We start from the raw sequence: 19,776 nt of genomic DNA, 5'->3' as shown, positions 1-19,776 counted from the left end.
AGAGACAGGGTGTTGCCATGTTCCCCAGGCTGGTCTCGAACTCTTGGGCTCAAGTAATCCTCCCACTTCGACCCAAAGTGCTGGGATTATAGGTTTGAGCCACTGTGCCCACCCTCTGTTAACCATTTTTTTTTTTTTTTTTTTTTTTTTTTTTGAGATGGAGTCTCACTCTGTTGCCCAGGCTGGAGGGCAGCGGCATGATCTTGGCTTACTGCAGCCTCTGCCTCCCAGGTTCAAGCGGTTCTCCTGCTTCAGCTTCCTGAGTAACTAGGATTACAAGCGTGCCTGGCCTCTGTTGACTTTTAAATCATAACATTTGTCTTAAGACTAGTGGTAACTGCCAGATGTGGTGGCTCACACCTATAATCCCAGCACTTTTAGAGGCCGAAAAAAAAGAAGAAAAAAAGATAAGCGGTAACTGGTTTTGCTTTGTTTTTAGCCTTAAAGTGTTTTTGGCTGGCTTTATGAAGTCTGTTCCTGGACTTCTGCCCTCCTAATTTGTTCTTGGCCATTGTCAGACTTGGTTGGATACGTGCACATAGCGTCTGCAGTTCAGGTGATGCCATCTGCATGCACAGTGTCCAGGAAGTCCCTGGGAGGGGGATCCGGTCTAAGGGGGATGCTAACAACCTGTTGTTGCTTTCTTTATTTCTAAACTCCCTCCCCATTTTACTCCCCCAGGAACTACAAAGCACCTGCTGTATATTGCTCAGGTTAAAATGATTTCACATTTAAATTGGATTTTAAGGCTGGGAGTGGTGGTTCACGCCTATAATCCCAGCACTTTGGGAGGCTGAGGCAGGAGGATCACCTGAGCTCAGAAGTTCCAGACCAGCCTGGCCAACATGGTGAAACCTTGTCTTTACTAAAAATACAAAAATTAGCTGGGCGTGGTGGCGCGTGCCTATAGTCCCAGCCACTCGGGAGGCTGAGGCAGGAGAGTTGCTTGAACCCGAGAGGTAGAGATTTCAGTGAACCGAGATCGTGCCACTGCACTCCAGCCTGAGCAACAGAGCAAAACTCCATCTCAAAATAAATAAATAAATAAATTAAATAAATAAATAAATAAATAAAATACAAATAAAAACTGGATTTTCACTATTTCGTAACATTGCTTAAAGGTGTGGAAGACCCTTTGGGGTGTTAGAGTACCAAGGTTGCTATAATTGCAGTAATGGTAACGAACACTCAGATGAGGTTGGTGTCACCTTCACAGAGTGTCATGAAGTGCTGTCATATTCCTCGCTTCCATGGAGGGAAACATTAGCATTCCTATTTTCCAAAGTCCTGGATGTGACCGTGTAGACAAGTCTAGCTGCTTGTCTGAGGTGGTGTTTGCTTTAGCCCCTTTTTCAGGCCTCTTAAGGCCTTTGGGCCCTAGCTCAACCCCAGCATCCTTGAAGCCCTCGTGAGAGAGAGAGCGAGCAGGTTTGGACAAGCCCTGCTTCGAGGACTATGGCAGGGGTCAGCTTCTGGAAGGGCAGCCGTCGGGAACTCACTTTCCCTTGAATTCAGCAGCATCTAAGCTCTGAATGTGGCCCAGTCACCCTGGGCAGAGACAAGACCTGAGCCACTTTCCCCATAGCTCTCTCTCCTGCCCCTTCTGCCCCAGGACAGGAGTCCAGAGCATGTCCCCCACATGTGAGGCAGCAGGTAGATCTTGGGTGAGAAACCTCTTACTGCATATCACACAGAGGCGGAGGTTGTAGTAAGCTGAGATGGCACCACTGCGATCTCCATGCGAGATGCATGGAATCCCACTCTGTCGCCCAGGCTGGAGTACGGTGGCACAGTCTTGGCTCACTGCAACCTCCACCTCCTGGGTTTAAGCGATTCTTGTGCCCTAGCCTCCCGAGTAGCTGAGATTACAGGTGCCTACCACCACGCCCAGCTAATTTTTGTATTTTTGGTAGAGACGGGGTTTCATCATGTTGGCCAGGCTCGTCTCGAACTCCTGACCTCAGGTGATCCACCCACTTTGGCCTCCCGAGGTGCTGGGATTATAGGCATGAGCCACCACACCCGGCCTTGTTTCCACCTTTTGACTGTTATGAATATGCTGCTATAAGCATTCATGTACAAACTTTTGTTTTGTTTTTAGGGACAAGGTCTTGCTCTGTTGCCCTGGCTGGAGTTCAGTGGTGCCATCATAGCTCACTGCAGCCTCAAACTCCTGATCTCAAGCGATCCTCCCACCTCTGCCTCCCAAATTTCTGGGAATACAGGCGCTTGCCACCATGCCTGGCTAATTTTTACGTTTTATGTAGAGATGTGGTCTTGCTGTGTTGCCCACACTGGTCTTGAACTCCTGGCCTCAAGCAGTCTTCCACCTTGGCCTCCAAAAGCAGTAGGATTACAGACGTGAGCTACCACGCCTGGCCCATGTGTGCAAGTTTTTGTATGGACCTATGTTTCCATTTCTTTTGGGAATATACCTAGGATTAGAATCGGTGATCATCTGGTATCTGTATAATCTTGTGAGGAACTGCCACACTGACTTCTAAAATGGCTGCACAATTTACATTCCCACCAGCGGTGTATGAGAATTCCAGTTTCTCCTTGTGGTTAACAGCACTTATTATCTGACTTTCGATTCTGACCATCCTACAGAGTTTGAAGTGGTATCCCATTGTAGTTCTGATTTTCATTTCCCTGATGACGATGGACGTTGAGCATCTTTTCTTTTTATGTGCTTATTGGCCATTTGCACATCGTCTTTGGAGAAATGTCTATTCAGATCTTTGTCCATTTTTAAGTGGGTTATTTGTATCATCCAGTTGTAAGAGTTCTTTATATATTCTGGATATATTGGGTCAGATATATGATTTGCAAAATGAGATTTTCTCCCATTTTGTGGGTTTTATTTTCATTTTCTTGCTGGTGTCTTTTGAAGCACAAAAAGTACTTTTTATTATGACTTGAATCTCTTCACTTGTTATAGGTTTATTCAGATTGTCTATTTCTTCTTGAGTCAGTTTTAATAGTCTGTGCCTTTCTAGGAATTTGTCCATTTCACCTAAATTATCTAATTTGTCCGCATGCAATTGTTTATTAGTATTTCTTTATAATCCTTTTTATTTCTGTAGAGTCAATAGAATGTCCCCTCTTTCATTTCTGATTCTAATAATTTGAGTCTGATTCTTGGCCAATCTAGCTAAAAGTATGTCAATTTTGTTGACCTTTTCAATTAACCAGTGTTTAGTTTCATTGATTTTTCTCTACTATTTTTTTTTTTTTTTTTTTTTTTGAGAGACGGAGTCTCGCTGTGTCGCCCAGGCTGGAGTACAGTGGCCGGATCTCAGCTCACCGCAAGCCCCACCTCCCGGGTTTACGCCATTCTCCTGCCTCAGCCTCCCGAGTAGCTGGGACTACAGGCGCCCGCCACCTCGCCCGGCTAGTTTTTTGTATTTTTTAGTAGAGATGGGGTTTCACCGTGTTCGCCAGGATGGTCTCGATCTCCTGACCTCGTGATCCGCCCATCTCGGCCTCCCAAAATGCTGGGATTACAGGCTTGAGCCACCGCGCCCGGCCTTTTCTCTACTATTTTTTTCATCCTCTATTTCATTAATTTCACCATACTCTTTGTTATTTTCTTATGTCTATTTGTTTTAGGTTCAGTTTGCTTTTCTTTGTCCCAGTGTCTTAAGGTGGAAGGTTAAGTTATTGATTCAAGATCTTTCTTTGTTAATATACTCACTTACAGCAATGAATTTCTCTCTAATCACCACTTTAGCTGCATCCCATAAGTTCTGGTGTGTTGTGCTTTCATTTTAACTCATTTCAAACTAGTTTCTAATTTCTATTGTGATTTCTTCTTTGACATATTTGTTATTTAGTAGAATGTTTTTTTAATTTTTATGTATTTGTGAATTTTCAATAGTTTCTTCTGTTGCCTTTTTTTTTTTTTTTTTTTTTTTTTTTTGAGACGAAGTCTTCCTCTGTCACCAGGATGGAATGCAATGGCATGACCTTGACTTACTACAACCTCTGCTCCTGGGTTCAAGCAATTCTCCTGCCTCAGCCTCCCAAGTAGCTGGGACTACAAGCGCGCGCCACCAGGCCCAGCTAATTTTTGTATTTTTAGTAGAGATGGGGTTTCACCATGTTGGCCAGGATGGTCTCGATCTCCTGACTTCATGATCTGCCCGCTGTGGCCTCCCAAAGTGCTGGGATTACAGGTGTGAGCCACCGTGCCCAGCCCGTTTTTGTTTTTTGTTTGTTTGTTTTAAGCCATATTTATGAGAGCCATTGGCAATCCAAGAACTGTTTTATTTTATTTTTGAATTATAGAGATCTCACTCTGTTGCCCAGACTGGTCTGGAACTCCTGAGCTCAGATGATACGCCTGCCTCAAGCTCTCAAAGTGCTGGGATTACAGGCATGAGCCACCATACCTGGCCTCTTCTGTTGCTTTCTAATTTAATTCCGTTGTGGTCAGTGTATGTATTTTGCATACTTTCAGTCCTTTTGAAATTTGTTAAGGGTTGTTTTATGGCCTTACCATATGGTCTACCCTGGAGAGCGTTCTATGTGCGCTTGAGAATAATATGTATTCTACCATTGTTGAGTGGGGTATTCTGTAAATATCTGTTACATCTAGTTGGTTTATAGCATTGTTCAAATCTTCTCTTTTCTTGCTGGCCTTTTGTTTTGTTAATTTTATTTATTTTATAGAGACAGGGTGGTCTGGAACCCCTGAGCTCAAGCCATTCTTCCACCGCAGCCTCCCAAAGTGCTGAGATTACAGGTGTGAGCCACTGAACCCAGCCTCTTGCTGTTCTTTTTTACTTTTACTTTCTTTGTGTGTGTGTGACAGGGTCTCACTCTGTCACCCAAGCTGGAGGGCAGTAGTGTAATCACAGCTTACTTCAGCCTCCACCTCCTGGGCTAGGGTGATCCTCCCATCTCATCCTCCCAAGGACCTGGGACTATAGGCATGTGCCACCATGCCTGTCTAATGTTGGTATTTTTTGTAGAGATGGGAGACCACTGTGTTCCCCAGGCTGGTTTCAAACTCCTGGGCTCAAGTGATCCACCTGCCTCAGCGTCCCAAAGTGCTGGGATTAGAGGTGTGAGCCACTGCACCCAGGATACTGTTCTTTTTATCTTGGGTTTTGTTTTTTTGAGATGGGGGTCTTACTCTGTCACACAGGCTGGAGAGCAGTGGCATGATCTTGGCTTGCTGCAACCTCTGCCTCCCAGATTCAAGTGATCCTCCTACCTCTTGCCTCCCAAGTAGCTGGGATTACAAGCCAACACCACCACACCTGACTAATTTTTATATTTTTGGTAGAGACGGGGTTTCACCATCCTGGCCAGGCTGGTCTCAAACTCCTGACCTTGAGATTCACTGGCCTCAGCCTCCCAAAGTGCTGGGATTACAGGCGTGGGCCAGCGTGCTGGACCTTGTCTTAGTTATTCTATTCATTATTGAAAATAGGATATTGAAGTCTTGAACTATTCTTGTGAATTAACTATTTCTCCTTTTGTAAATGAGTACCCCCATTTTTCTAAGAGAGTTTATTTTTAAAATTATTTTCTCTTCCTTTCTCCTTCCCCACTGCTCCCCACCTCCTATTTAGCCCTTTAGAAATGCAAAGAGAGGCCTGGTGAGTTGGCTTATGCCTGTAATCCCAGCACTCTGGAAGACCGAGGTGGGCGGATCACTTGAGGTCAGGAGTTTGAAATCAGCCTGGCCAACATGGTGAAACTTCATTAGAGGGGCATGGTGGCATGCCCGTGTAGTCCCAGCTACTTGGGAGACTGAGGTGGGAGAATCACTTGAACCTGTGAGGTGAAGGTTGCCTGGGTGACAGAGTGAGACTCTGTCTCAAAAAAAAAAAAAAGCAAAGATAGTCTTTGACCCGCCCCTTCACCAGTCACTCCCTACAGGGCAAGTTCATGTAACTCCTGGAGAGTTAAGAGACAGATTTATGGCCGGGCGCGGTGGCTCAAGCCTGTAATCCCAGCACTTTGGGAGGCCGAGACGGGCGGATCACTAGGTCAGGAGATCGAGACCATCCTGGCGAACACGGTGAAACCCCGTCTCTACTAAAAAATACAAAAAACTAGCCGGGCGAGGCGGCGGGCGCCTGTAGTCCCAGCTACTCGGGAGGCTGAGGCAGGAGAATGGCGTAAACCCGGGGGGCGGAGCTTGCAGTGAGCTGAGATCCGGCCACTGCACTCCAGCCCGGGCGACAGAGCCAGACTCCGTCTCAAAAAAAAAAAAAAAAAAAAAAAAGAGACAGATTTAGAGACCAAAGCATGGCCCTTATAGGACTTTCACCTGGGAACTTTCACCCTCCAGGGGTTGCCTGGGAGCTCACACTCACCAAGAGGGCATGTTGAAAGCGTGCCCACTTGGCCACTTTTACAACTTACTTCTTCCCAGGAAGGTGCCAACTCAGCTGCCCAGTAGATAAGACATCAAGCTTACAAGGAGACCCCTACCCTTGCTGGCTGTATCCTCTACCTCTTAAAAGTGCCCACATTTTGCTCCAGAAGTGAAGCGGCATGTTTAAAGCCAGGGCGCTTTGCGCCCCTTCCCCAAGCTAGCTTCAGAATAAATTCACTTTATTTTTGGTACCAGACCTTGCTCATGGTAACTGAACCCTGCAATGCAGCGAGCAACCAACGTGCTTTTCAGTTACACTTTCAGTTCTGTCATTGTTTCCTTCATGTATTTTATAAAGGGCTCTGTTGTTAAGTGCATGTATGTTTATAATTATTACATCTTCTAGATACATTGGCCCTCTGAGTGGAAAAAAACTCAGTTTCTTTCACACTACTCTCACAACATGCTTTTTTTTTTTTTTTTTTTTTTTTTTTTTGAGGTAGAGACTCACTTTGTTGTCCAGTCTGGAGTGCAGTGGTGCGTTCTCGGCTCACTGCAGCCTCTGCCTCCCAGGTTCAAGTGATTCTCCTGCCCCAGCTTCCCGAGTAGCTGGGATTACAGGCACGCAACACCAGGCCCTGCTAAGTTTTTGTGTATTTTTAGTAGAAATGGGGTTTCACCACGTTGGCCAGACTGATCTTGAACTCCTGGCCTTGTGTTCTGCCCCCCTCGGTCTCCCAAAGTACTGGGATTATAGGCATGAGCCACCGTGCCCAGCTCGCAACAGACTTCTGATACCAGATGTGTGAGGATTTCTCCCCACAGCAAGCAATCAGTTCTGCAGGCAGGCTGCTTCCCCTTTTGCCCTCCCAGAGCCAGGCTCCACATGAGCCTGAGAGATCCTTTAAAATTGTTAAGTACAGGCCAGATGCGGTGCCTCACACTTGTAATCCCAGCACTTTGGGAGGCTGACGCAGGTGGATCACCTGAGGTCAGGAATTCAAGACCAGCCTAAGCAACATGATGAAACCCCATCTCTACCAAAAAAAAAATAAAATAAAATACAAAAAATTAGCTGGGCGTGGTGATGCACACCTGTGGTTCCAGCTACTCAGAGGCTGAGGCAGGAGAATCACTTGAGCCCAGGAGGTGGAAGTTGCAGTGACCTGGGATCGCGCCACTGTACTCCAGCCTGGGCCACAGGGTGAGACTCCAACTTAGAAACAAAAAGCAAATGCAACCCTGTCTCTCCTGCTCCTGATCCTCCAGTGGCTCCTGCCCAGCGATGGGCTGTGCTTCCTCCCTGGCTGACATCTGTCATACAAGAAAGGGTGAAATGCTTCATAATGAGTAACTCCTGGTTTCTGGATATATTCAAATACAGAGTTGCCTCCTTCTCATCCAGGCCACTTGGAGATCAGAGCACTGTTGACTTTAGTAGCATCTCCTGGCCCCCTTGTAGATTCCAGTCTAGGCTTGGGAGAGCCAGGAGGACCTCTTGAACAACGGCTATCGTCAGACAGCTGCTGCACTTCACTTACCCTCTCCCCCCGCCATACCCGGCTTCACATTTTCTCCTCTTCTTTTGCAGTCAATGCAGACCCTGCAGGACTTGCTCACTGATCTTCATGCACTCCAGGTCACCGTCAAAGCCCTTAGGAAGGAAGTGGACATGCTAAAGAACATGCTTGACAAGGTAGGCCCTCCCCGTCATCCTCCGTGCCAGCTGTGTCGCTCAGGCCTCTGGGGGTTGGAGCAATGAGGAAAATCTAGGAAGCTTACCCTTAGGCCAAGAGTGCAACTGTGAGGGCGTGCTCACGTGGCCCCTCCAATTGGCCAGTGCCACTGACTTCTCTGTGACGCCTCCATGCTTTCTTTTCTTTCTTTCTTTTTTTTTTTTTTTTTTTTTTAAGACGGAGTCTCACTCTGTTGCCCAGGCTAGAGTGCAATAGCGTGATCTCGGCTCACTGCAACCTCTGCCTCCTGGGTTCAAGTGATTCTCTTGCCTCCTCTTCCCGAGTAGCTGGGATTACAGGCACACACCACCACACCTGACTAATTTTTGTATTTTTAGTAGAGACGGGTTCACCATGTTGGCCAGGCTGGTCTCGAACTTCTGACCTCGTGATCCACCCACCTCAGCCTCCCAAAGTGCTGGGATTACTGGTGTGAGCCACCACACCCGGCTGACCCCTCCATGCTTTCTACCCCACTGTGTTAAAAAGTTAGTGATAAGTGACAGAAGTCAAGTTCATCCTGGATTAGGCAAAATAAGGGATTTATTGTCTCATTTACTAAAAGGTCCAGGGACGGCCAGATCTAGGTACTCATGCAATACTGACATCTCTCAGTGAAGCTTTCCTCCCAGTTGGCTTCATTCTCAGGCAGGCGCTTCCCAAGTCTTGGCAACACCAGACTTATATTCCACCAGCTTAGCAAAAAGAAAACCTCTTCCCCCTCTGGAAAGCTCTGTCCACATGGAAAGTGGAATAATCGTAATAGTGCAGGCTTACATACAAGCTCCTTCTGTCACCAAAAACCATCAGCCAAGTACGTTCTAACACCCTACCATGCATGGAAGTCCCTGAGCCATGAGGCAGCTGTCCCTGTCACAACTGATGAGTCACAGCTGGGGTTGGAAGCCAGGTCTCCACACCCCCAGGTTTAACAACTTCCCCCAAATAGTGTAACTTTCTGTACTGTCCCGGCTTCACAGATCAGGGCCTGTATTTGCTCATCGTGGCAACTGTGGGAGCTTCAGTCATGGGCTGGATGGCTCCCATCTAAGCAGACAGAGCGCTAGAGTTGCATCATGAGCTACTCCAAAGGGCCCCTTAGACAAAGCTGTTAGAAAAACAGTGCCTTCTCGGCCGGGCCTGGTGTCTCACGCCTGTCATCCCAGCACTTTGGGAGGCCGAGGCGGGCGGATCACCTGAGTTCAGGAGTTTGAGACCAGCCTGGCCAACATGGTGAAACCCCTGTCTCAACTAAAAATACAAAAATTAGCCGGGTATGGTTGCGGGCACCTTTAACACCAGCTACTTGGGAGGCTGAGGTATGAGAATCACTTGAACCCAGAAGGCGGAGATTGTAGTGAGCCAAGATTGTGCCACTGCACTCCATCCTGGGTGACAGAGCAAGACTCTGTCTCAAAAAAAAAAAAGGGTCGGGGGAGCCGGGTGTGGTGGCTCACGCCTGTAATCCCAGCATTTTGGGAGGCCGAGGTGGGCGGATCACAAGGTCAGGAGATCGAGACCATCCTGGCTAACACGGCGAAACCCCATCTCTACTAAAAATACAAAAAATTAGCCAGGCATGGTGGTGCGTGCCTATAGTCCCAGCTACTTGGAGGCTGAGGCAAGAGAATGGCGTGAACCCAGTAGGCGGAGCTTGCAGTGAGCCGAGATCGCGCCACTGCACTCCAGCCTGGGCAACAAAGCGAGACTCTGTCTCAAAAAAAAAAAGAAAAGAAAAGAAAAACAATGCCTTATTGGCCTGTCTCTTGGAGGTGTTTTTTTTTTTTTTTTTTAATGAGATGGAGTCTTGTTCTGTCACCTAGGCTGGAGTGCAGTGGCATGATCTCAGCTCACTGCAACATCTGCCTCCCGGGTTCAAGCGATTCTCCTGCCTCAGCCTCCTGAGTAGCTGGGATTACAGGTGCGAGCCACCACGCCTGGCTAATTTTTGTATTTGTAGTGGAGACAGGGGCTTCACCACATTGGTCTGGCTGGTCTTGAACTCCTGAACTCGTGACCCACCCCCCTCAGCCTACCAAAGTTCTGGAATTACAGGCGTGAGCCACTGTGCCTGGCCCTCTTGGAGATTCTTAATGTGCTTTTGCTCATTCAACACTCTGGGAAGTCCTGCAATACAGAAACTTGTTGAAATGCTATTTATTTATTTATGAGACAAAGTCTCACTCTGTTGCCCAGGCTGGAGTGCAATGGCACGATCTCAGCTCACTGCAACCTCTGCCTCCTGGGTTCAAGTGATTCTCCTGCCTCAGCCTCCCGATAGCTGGGATTACAGGCTCATGCCATCAGGCCCAGCTAATTTTTCTCTTTTTCCTAGAGGCGGTGTTTCACCATGTTGGCCAGGCTGCTCTTGAACTCCTGATCTCAAGTGATCCACCCACCTTTTTTTTTTTTTTTTTTTTTTTGGAGACGGAGTCTCGCTATGTCCCCCAGGCTGGAGTGCAGTGGCGTGACCTCGGCTCACTGCAAGCTTCGCCTCCTGGGTTCACGCCATTCTCCTGCCTCAGCCTCCTGAGTAGCTGGGACTACAGGCGCCCGGCTAATTTTTTGTATTTTTAGTAGAGACGGGGTTTCACCGTGGTCTCGATCTCCTGACCTTGTGATCCGCCCGCCTCGGCCTGCCAAAGTGCTGGGATTACAGGTGTGAGCCACCGCGCCCGGCCAATCCACCCACCTTGACCTCTCAAAGTGCTGGGATTACAGACATGAGACACTGTGGCTGGCCTGACATGCTTTTAATCCCAGCATTTCCCAAACTTGTTTGCCCATGGAGCCCTTTCCCACTCCCTGGGAAGCACTGGGTTTGGAACCTGTTCTTCCTTCTCAAGCTCTTAGTCACCTAGAGCTGCGGGAAAAGGCAGGGGTGGGACAGAACCTGGACCCCCAGTCCATAGACTCAGTTCCTTTGCCAGGTACACCCAGAAAGAATGGATATCTTCGATGAAGACTTCAAAATACAGAACCGGAAGATGATCTCACTGCAGCGGGAAGTGGTGAGGCCCACTCCTCCCGTGTCCTGGGTGCTGAGGGTAGGGAGGGTCAAGAAGGAGAACGCAGCCTGGAAAGGTTTCTTTGCAGGTGTGGGGGGCACTGCCCCCTGCAGGCTCACACCCTTCATTTTCTACCCCTACCCTGCAGGCTTCTCTCCAGAATAAGTTTCAAACCATCCCCAAAACCGAGGACATGGTGCTCTGGAGTGGCCTCCATGAGGCCATGTTCGCTTCGGTGAGTGAGGAAGGAAGGGGAGGTTAGCAGGAAGCTGAGGAGCGGGCGGGCGGCTGAGAGTGGGAGGTGGGGATGGAAGCCAGCCGAGCCCCTCGGACCCCTCTTCTGCAGGAAATTGGTTCATCACAGCTGGACCTGTGGCAGTCCATGGATCAGCTCCCAGAGACTGCCCTGGCCCAGACCACCGAGTACCTTGAAGCTACCCGTGCCATCCAGGTCTCCGAACCTGTCCAAAACCCCCAGCTGCTGCAGACTGTCTGGCATTACGAGGTCCCAGAGCTCCTCCCGGAGGACTCATCATCTGCCCAAGCAGTTTCTCTCAGCAGTGCCCAGGAGCCAGCGCAGCCTCCGGCCCTCACACCTGAGTCCGCACCTGGGGGCGCAACTGCATTTGCACCTGGGCCTGCACCTGCGACTGAACCTGTGCCAGGGCCAGAGCTGGGGCTGGAGCTGGAGCCTGTGCCTGCCCTGGGGCCTGTCCCAGGGCCCAGTGTGACACCTGGGTCCTTGCCAGCACCTTGGCCTATGCTTGGACCTGCGCCTGCCCCAGGTGCCCAGCCTCCACCACCAGGAGGCTGGCCTGCATTCCCAAGACGCTGGCCTCTTCCCCAAGGCTGGCCCAGGATGGGCTCTTGGCCTTTGTGGGACTTAGGTGTCCTGCGGCCAACTCAGCCTCAACCCTCCAGGGCCCCACCACCAGCCACCGAGTTTGCCTCAGCGTGGCCTCAACCACTCCAGCCATATCAGTCTCGCCAGGGAGAAGACCTCCAGTTCACAGCTATTCAAGAAAAGGGGGAGGAAAATGATGTCCCCAGCCTGAGGGGCCTCCAGGAGAGGGCCCGCAAGGATGGGGCCCCCAAGGATAGAACTCGCAAGGATGGGGTTCCCAAAGATAGAGGCGGCAAGGATGTGGACCCCAAGGATAGAGGTGGCAAGGATGGAGCCCCCAAGGATAGAGGTGGCAAGGATGGGGCCCCCAAGGATAGAGGTGGCAAGGATGGGGCCCCCAAGGATAGAGCTCACAAGGATGAGGTCCCCAAAGATAGAGGTGGCAAGGACGGGGCCCCCAAGGATAGAGTTGGCAAGGAGGGGGACCCCAAGGAAGCACAGCTTAAGGCTCCCCGGTCTGCCTTTCACCGGCTGAAAACCACTGCTGCCATTGCCGCTGCCGCTGCCGCAGCCTATGCAGCCGCCGCATCCTCCGCTGCGCAGACAGCCAAGGTTGCTGCCAAGTTGGTCAAGGACTCCCCAGCCACCAAAATGGCCACCATTGCAACAGACACGGCTGCAGCTGGGCCCCTAGGGGTCTTTGCAGATGTCCTGGGTGCAGGGCCTTCCCGGGGAGCCACAGAATCCCAGGCCTTGGGCGATGATTCCGAAATCTACTACGAAATCCTCTCTCCCTCCTACTCTGCTGCCAGCATCAGTCCCGATACAGCCCTGTCCCAGGCCATGGTGGCTGCCAAGCAGGCCACAAGCCCTGAAGACAAGAAGAGGGCTGTCAGGTATTCCATGAGCCACATGGCCCAGATACCTGTCAAACACGACTCCCTGAAAGAAGAGTTTGCCCAGCTGTCCTTCAACCTGAACCAGCGCTTGAGTTATCTAGGTAGGCCTGGTCCGGCCCTGGGAAGGGCACAAGGGAGTGGGGCTCTCCCTGCAGCCTTTGAGAAGTACCTCCTGTCCTTCATCGGGCTCTACCAACAAAATCTACATTCCACCATTAGCCATTCATTCCTTTGCCTTAAGCATTTGGCTCTTACGAGTCTATTCTTTTCTCTTGAATGTACAGTGAGGTCTTATCGTAGGGCAAGGAGGCTGTTAGGGTCTAAAGTTGGCAACTGAGGAAAATGGCATGCCAAAATTAGTCTCCAAAACTCTTGTGGCCAGGTGTGGTGGCTCATGCCTGTAATCCCAGCACTTTGGGAGGCTGAGGTGGGCGGATCACCTGAGACCACGAGTTCAAGATGAGCCTGACCAACATGGAGAAACCCCGTCTCTACTAAAAATACAAAATTTCCCGGGCATGGTGGCACATGCCTTTAACCCCAGCTACTCGGGAGGCTGAGGCAGGAGAATCACTTGAACCTGGGAGGCAGAGGTTGCAGTGAGCCAAGATCGCGCCACTGCACTCCAGCCTGGGTGACAGCATGAGACTCCGTCTCAAAAAATAAATTAAAAAATAATAAGTAAGTAAATAAATAAATAAATAAAAAAGTAACACCAGCTGAAAGGCCCAGTACGTTTCCACTGGGCAGTGCTGCCTGAGATGCTCCATAAGAGAAGCAGCTGGAGCCCAGCACAAACATCTTCCTCCATCCAAGTCCTCAGCAGCCACCCTGTCCTCTGCTTTCAGCCAATATGGGAGACTCTGGCAGCCTTGGGACAACAGTGGACATGTTGCAAGAAAAGATTAGCAGCCTCCAGAAATCCAAGCTCAAGGTTAGTGTCTCTGGCAAAGGGCTTTTGAGGCAATTATGGCTTGAGGTGAGATGACAGAAGACTCTTTGACTCCGCCACCCTCCCAGGTGCAGCTGCGTTCTGTAGCAAAAGAGGCTGGGGGGAATTGAGCTGGCCACGAAGGCAGCTGCTGCCTTGCAAAGCGGATCCACTGGTGTGGGGGGCCCGGCAGGGGCTGCACGGTTCTCCTGTGTCTCAGGTGGCTGTTCAGATGGCAGGTGGGGCCAGTGCGGTGGCTCACACCTGTAATCCCAACGCTTTAGGAGGCTGAGGCAGGCAGATCACTTGAGCTCAGGAGTTCAAGACCTGCCTGGGCAACATAGTGAGATCCCTTCTCTACAAAAAAATAACAAAAATTATCCAGGCATGGTGGTGTGTGGCTATAGTCCCAACTACTCAGGAGGCTGAGGTGTGAGGATCACTTGAGCCTAGGAGGTGGAGGCTGCAATGAGCCAAGATCATGCCACTGCACTCCAGCCTGGGTGATAGAGCAAGGCCCTGTCAAAAAAAAAAAAAAAGGCAGGTAGAAGGCACCCTGGTCTGATACTTTCTTTTTTTTTCTTTAATTTTTTTTTTTTTTGAGATGGAATCTCGCTTTGTCGTCCAGGCCAAAGTGCAGTGGCGGAATCTCAGCTCACTGCAACCTCTGCCTCCTGGGTTCAAGCGATTATCCTGCCTCAGCCTCCTGAGTAGCTGGGATTGCAGGGGCCCACCACTACACCCGGCTAATTTTTGTATTTTTTGTAGAGACTGCTTTTGCCATGTTGGGCAGGCTGGTCTCGAACTCCTGACCTCAGTTGATCCACCCACCTCGGCCTCCCAAAGTGCTGGGATTACAGGCATGAGCCACTGCGCCTATCCTGGCCTGGTACATTCTTCTTGGCCTCAACCCTCCCTCAGGCCCCTTCCCGGCCATGGTGACCTCAGAAGCAGAGGCCTGGGGTGTCTGTGTCTCCCCCTTTTAGGAGGAAGAACTTGAGATAATTTGGGGCAACCAAATACAGGCAATGAAGGATTGCTACGTGACTTTGGACAAGGCAGTGGAGAAGCTGGAGATTCGTGTGGATGAGTTCAAGGTTAGGAGGCCTGGGGGGCTGGAGAAGGGCTGGCAAGGGGAGAATTCCTCATCCAGACCTTCCGACCCTTCCCAAAGGTTCTGCAGGAGGTGGGGATGCACGTGAGGCTGGGAAGCGGTGAGACTTTACTGGCATTTTACTGTGTGTAAATTATACTTCAATGAAAAGCAAACGAATCCCACCACCACCCCCCATCCATATAAACAGAAGGGCCTGGACACTGTTTGTCTTTTTGACCACTGTGTCACCTGCCCCTGGAAGGGCAGGGGTAGCGAAGGCCCCATCACATTTGCTGAGTGACTCAATGAATGATTAAGAGAACTTCTTGTGCCAACTGTTATGTTCTTACATTTCCCTGAGCCAAGTGGTAGAAATACTTACTGACATTTTGGGCTGGGTGATAAAAATTAAAAAATGATAATAAAAAAAATATTTAGGCTGGATGCGGTGGCTCACATCTGTAATCACAGCACTTTGGGAAGCTGAAGTGGGAGGATCACTTGAGACCAGGAGTTTGAGAAAGTCAGGGTAACACAGGGAAACCCCATCTCTACAAAAATAAACAAATTAGCTGGGACTGGGCACGGTGGCTGACGCCTATAATCCCAGCACTTTGGGAGGCCGAGGCGGGTGGATCACTAGAGGTCAGGAGTTTGAGACTAGCCTGGCCAACATGGTGAAACCCCATCTCTTCTAAAAAAATACAAAATTAGGCCAGGCGCAGTAGCTCACGCCTATAATCCCAGCACTTTGGGAGGCTGAGGCGGGCGGATCATCTGAGGTTGGGAGTTCAAGACCAGCCTGACCAACATGGAGAAACCCTGTCTTTACTAAAAATACAAAATTAGCCAGGCATGGTGGCACATGCCTGTAATCCCAGTTACTCGGGAGGCCGAGGCAGGAGAATCGCTTGAACTGGGGAGGCAGAGGTTGTGGTGAGCCCAGATCATGCCATTGAACTCCAGCCTGGGTAACAAGAATAAAACTCTGTCTAAAAAATATATAATAATAATACAACATTAGCTGGGTGTAGTGGCACACACCTGTAATCCCAGCTACTTGGGAGGATGAGGCAGGAGAACTGCTTGAACCCGGGAGACAGAGGTTGCAGTGAGCCGAGATTGCGCCATTGCACTCCAGCCTGGGCAACAGAGTGAGACTCTCTCAAAAAACAAACAAACAAACAAAAACTAGCTGGATGTGGTGGCTCATACCTGTGATTCTAGTGCTTTGGGTGCAGTGACTCACACCTGTAATGAGGGAGGATTGCTTGAGGCCAGGAGTTCAAGACTTGGCCAACAGAAGAAAACTCTGTCTCTACAAAAAAAAATTTATAAAATTAGCCAGGTGTGGTGGCACATGCCTGTAGCTGGGAGGCTGAGGGGGGAGGATTGCTTCAGTGTGGGAGGTTGAGGCTGCAGTGAGCTATGACTGCATCACTGACTCCAGCCTGGGTGACACAGAAAGACCCTGTCTCAAGAAAACAAAGCAAAAAGCAAAAAACTCACCAAGGGCTGGGAGTAGTGGCTCACACCTGTAATCCCAGCACTTTGGGAGGCCAAGGCAGACGGATCACCTGAGGTCAGGAGTTTGAGACCAGCCTGGCCAACATGGTGAAATCCCAACTCAACTAAAAATACAAAAATTAGCTAGGCAGGGTGGTGAGAGCCTGTAATCCCAGCTACTCTGTTGGCTGAGGCAGGAGAATCACTTGAACGCGGGAGGCGGAGGTTGCAGTGAGCTAAGAATGCGCCATTACACTCCAGCCTGGGCGACAAGAGCGAGACTCGGTCTCAAAAAATAAATGAATAAACAGCAACCCACCAAAGTTGTTTCCATGAAGTCTTCCAAGTCAGGGGGCTGTTGCTGGGATGCACTGGGGTGTGCTAGGGGAAAAGGGACCAAGGAGACCCATGGCGTATGGCTGCCCCTAAGGTCGGCACACTGTAATCAGGCTGGGACCCACTTGAGGCAGCCTCGAATGGAAAAGAACTCATTAAAGGGGAACCAATTCACAGCCTATGAAGTGGGGGTGGACAGGAGGGTTGGCTGTCTCTGGAGATGCTGGGCCGAGTGTGGGTGGACTGCACGCAGGAGTACGTGCTCAGACTGTGCACCACTGGCCAGGAACCAGGTTTCCTGCCAACACTGCTCTTCAGAGAGGCCCAGGCCACCATGTCCTGGGGTCATCTTGGTGCCCTTTCTCCATGGAGCTGGAGCCAATTCCATTCAGCATGTCCAGCGTGCACCCAGCATGGGGGTAAGCGGGGACTGCAGTGTCTGCCTGTGTGTCCATAGCTGTCACTTGTTAGAAAGACTCTGAAGCTGATGAAGGCCTGCCAAGCGTGCCAAAACAGAGCACGTCCCTGGTCCCAGGACCCTTGTCCCGGCTTCCTGGCTCTTGTGCTATCAAGATTTCATTGCTGGCCAGGCACGGTGGCTCACGCCTATAATCCCAGCACTTTGGAAGGGTGAAGCGGGCCGATCACCTGAGGTCAGGAGTTCAAGACCAACCTGGCCAACATGATGAAAACCCATCTCTACTAAAAATACAAAAAAATTAGTTGGGCGTGGTTGCAGGCACCTGTAATCCCAGCTACTTGGGAGGCTGAGGCAGGAGAAGTGCTTGAACCCGGGAGGCGGAGGTTTCAGTGAGCTGAGATTGCGCCATTGCACTCCAGCCGGGGCAACAAGAGCGAGACTCCATCTTGGGAAAAATCTCAGCACTTTGGGAGGCCAAGGCAGGAGGATGCCTTGAGGCCAGGACTTCAGGACCAGCCTGGATAACATGGCAAGGCCCCATCGCTAAAAAAAATAAAAAGATTAGCCAGATGTGGCAGCATACGCCTGTAGTCCCAGCTACTAGGAAGGCTGAGGCAGGAGAATCACTTGAACCCAGGAGGTGGAGGTTGCAGTGAGCTGAGATCATACCACTGCACTCTAGCCTGGGTGACAGAGTGAGACTCTGTCTCAAAAACTAAACTAAACTAAAATAAAATCTTACGATTTTGAACCACACAAATGGTTTGTATTACCAATAGTTAAAGAAGAAAAAAAAATGTAGAACTAGTGTAGGAATAGGCAGATCAATAGGCCAAGAAGGCTGGGCACGGTGGATCCCATTTGTAATTCTAGCACTTTGGGAGGCTGACATGGGTGGATCACTTGAGGTCAGGAGTTTGAGACAAGCCTGGTCAACATGGCGAAACCCTGTCTCTACTGAAAATACAAAAAAAAATTAGCTGGGCATGGTGGCACATGCCTGTAATCCTAGTTATTTGGGAGGCTGAGGCAGGAGAATTGCTTGAGCCCAGGAGGCAGAGGGTGCAGTGAGCCAAGATTATACCACTGCACTCCAGCCTGGGTGAGAGAGTGAGACTCCATCTCAAAAAAAAAAGAAAAAGAAAAACGAAAAAAGGCCAAGAAGACCAGATGTAAGATTGCAAGAACTTAGCATATGACCACTAGAGGAAGGATGGATTACTCCACAACTCGTGTTAGGAAAACCATTTCGAGGAATAACAGTAACTCTTAGGTCCGATAGCAATCCTCTAGATGACAAATGCAGGATGGGAGCGAGATCTCATGACTGTGTCTCTGTCTTGCTCTCTACCATGTGACTTACATGTAAGACTTAGGTTTCCCAGTGTCGCCTGGGGTCTTGCTCTGTCACCCAGACTGGAGTGCAGTGGCCTAATCACAGCTCACTGCAGCCTTGAGCTCCTAGGCTCAAGTGATCCTCCCACCTTGGCCTCCTGAGTAGCTGGGACTACAGGTGCGTGCCACCATGCCTGGCTAATTTTTTTTTTTTTTTTTTTTTTTTGAGATGGAGTCTCGCTCTGTTGCCCAGGCTGGAGTACAGTGGCACAATCTCGGCTCACTGTAACCTTCACTTCCTGGGTTCAAGTGATTCTTCTGCCTCAGCCTCCTGAGCAGCTGGGACTACATGCGTGCACCACCATGCCTAGTTAATTTTTGTGGGTTTTTTGTTTTTGTTTTTGTTTGAGATGGAGTTTCACTCTGTTGCCCAGGCTGGAGTGCAATGGTGCAATCTCAGCTCACTGCAACCTCTGCCTCCCGGGTTCAAGCGATTCTCCTGCCTCAGCCTCCCAAGTAGCTGGGATGACAGGCGTGTGCCACCACACTCGTCTAATTTTTTATTTTGAGTAGAGACAGGGTTTCACCATGTTGGCCAGGCTGGTCTCGAACTCCTGACCTCAGGTGATTTGCCCACCTCGGCCTCCCAAAGTGCTGGGATTACAGGCGTGAGCCACTGCGCCCTGCCAAATTTGTGTATTTTTAGTAGAAATGGGGTTTCACCATGTTGGCCAGGCTGGTCTCGAACTCCTGACCTCAAGTGATCCGCCCACCTCATCCTCCCAAAGTGCTGGCATTACAGGCATTAGCCACCGTGCCCAGCCAAAATAACAAGATTATAAAACATGAATATAGCCTGGCATGGTGGCCTGCACCTATATTCCCAGCTACCGGGGAGGCTGAGGTGGAAGGATCACTGGAGCTTGGGAGGTGGAAGTTGCAGTGAGCCAAGCTCACACCACTGCATTCCAGCCTAGGTGACAGACGGAGACCCTGTCTCAAAAAATAAAAATAAAAAGCAGGGCCGGGCGCGGTGGCTCACGCCTGTAATCCCAGCACTTTGGGAGGCCGAGGCGGGCGGATCACAAGGTCAGGAGATCGAGACCATGGTGAAACCCCGTCTCTACTAAAAATACAAAAAATTAGCCGGGCGCGGTGGCGGGCGCCTGTAGTCCCAGCTACTCAGGAGGCTGAGGCAGGAGAATGGCGTAAACCCAGGAGGCGGAGCTTGCAGTGAGCCGAGATCGCGCCACTGCACTCCAGCCTGGGCGACAGAGCGAGACTCCGTCTCAAAAAAAATAAATAAATAAAAAATAAAAAATAAAAAATA

At 50.0% G+C, this 19,776-nt stretch overlaps 1 protein-coding gene across 2 annotated transcripts in view; it reads left to right on the top strand.

Annotated features, from left to right (window-relative positions):
- C20H16orf96 (chromosome 20 C16orf96 homolog) overlaps nt 1-19,776 on the top strand; it is a 52,288-nt gene that overhangs the window by 15,587 nt on the left and 16,925 nt on the right. For both annotated transcript variants that reach the window (XM_050774227.1, XM_050774228.1), the window contains 6 exons: nt 7,926-8,030; nt 11,001-11,081; nt 11,227-11,313; nt 11,425-12,922; nt 13,670-13,755; nt 14,739-14,849. In XM_050774227.1, the coding sequence (XP_050630184.1) occupies nt 7,926-8,030; nt 11,001-11,081; nt 11,227-11,313; nt 11,425-12,922; nt 13,670-13,755; nt 14,739-14,849 (1,968 nt within the window). The remainder of the gene's footprint in view (nt 1-7,925; nt 8,031-11,000; nt 11,082-11,226; nt 11,314-11,424; nt 12,923-13,669; nt 13,756-14,738; nt 14,850-19,776) is intronic.

This window comes from Macaca thibetana, chromosome 20 (assembly GCF_024542745.1).
Source record: "Macaca thibetana thibetana isolate TM-01 chromosome 20, ASM2454274v1, whole genome shotgun sequence".
NCBI classification, from domain to species: Eukaryota; Metazoa; Chordata; class Mammalia; order Primates; family Cercopithecidae; genus Macaca; species Macaca thibetana.
The sequence above is the reverse complement of the archived record's forward strand: the minus strand, read 5'-3'. Positions and strand labels throughout refer to the sequence as shown.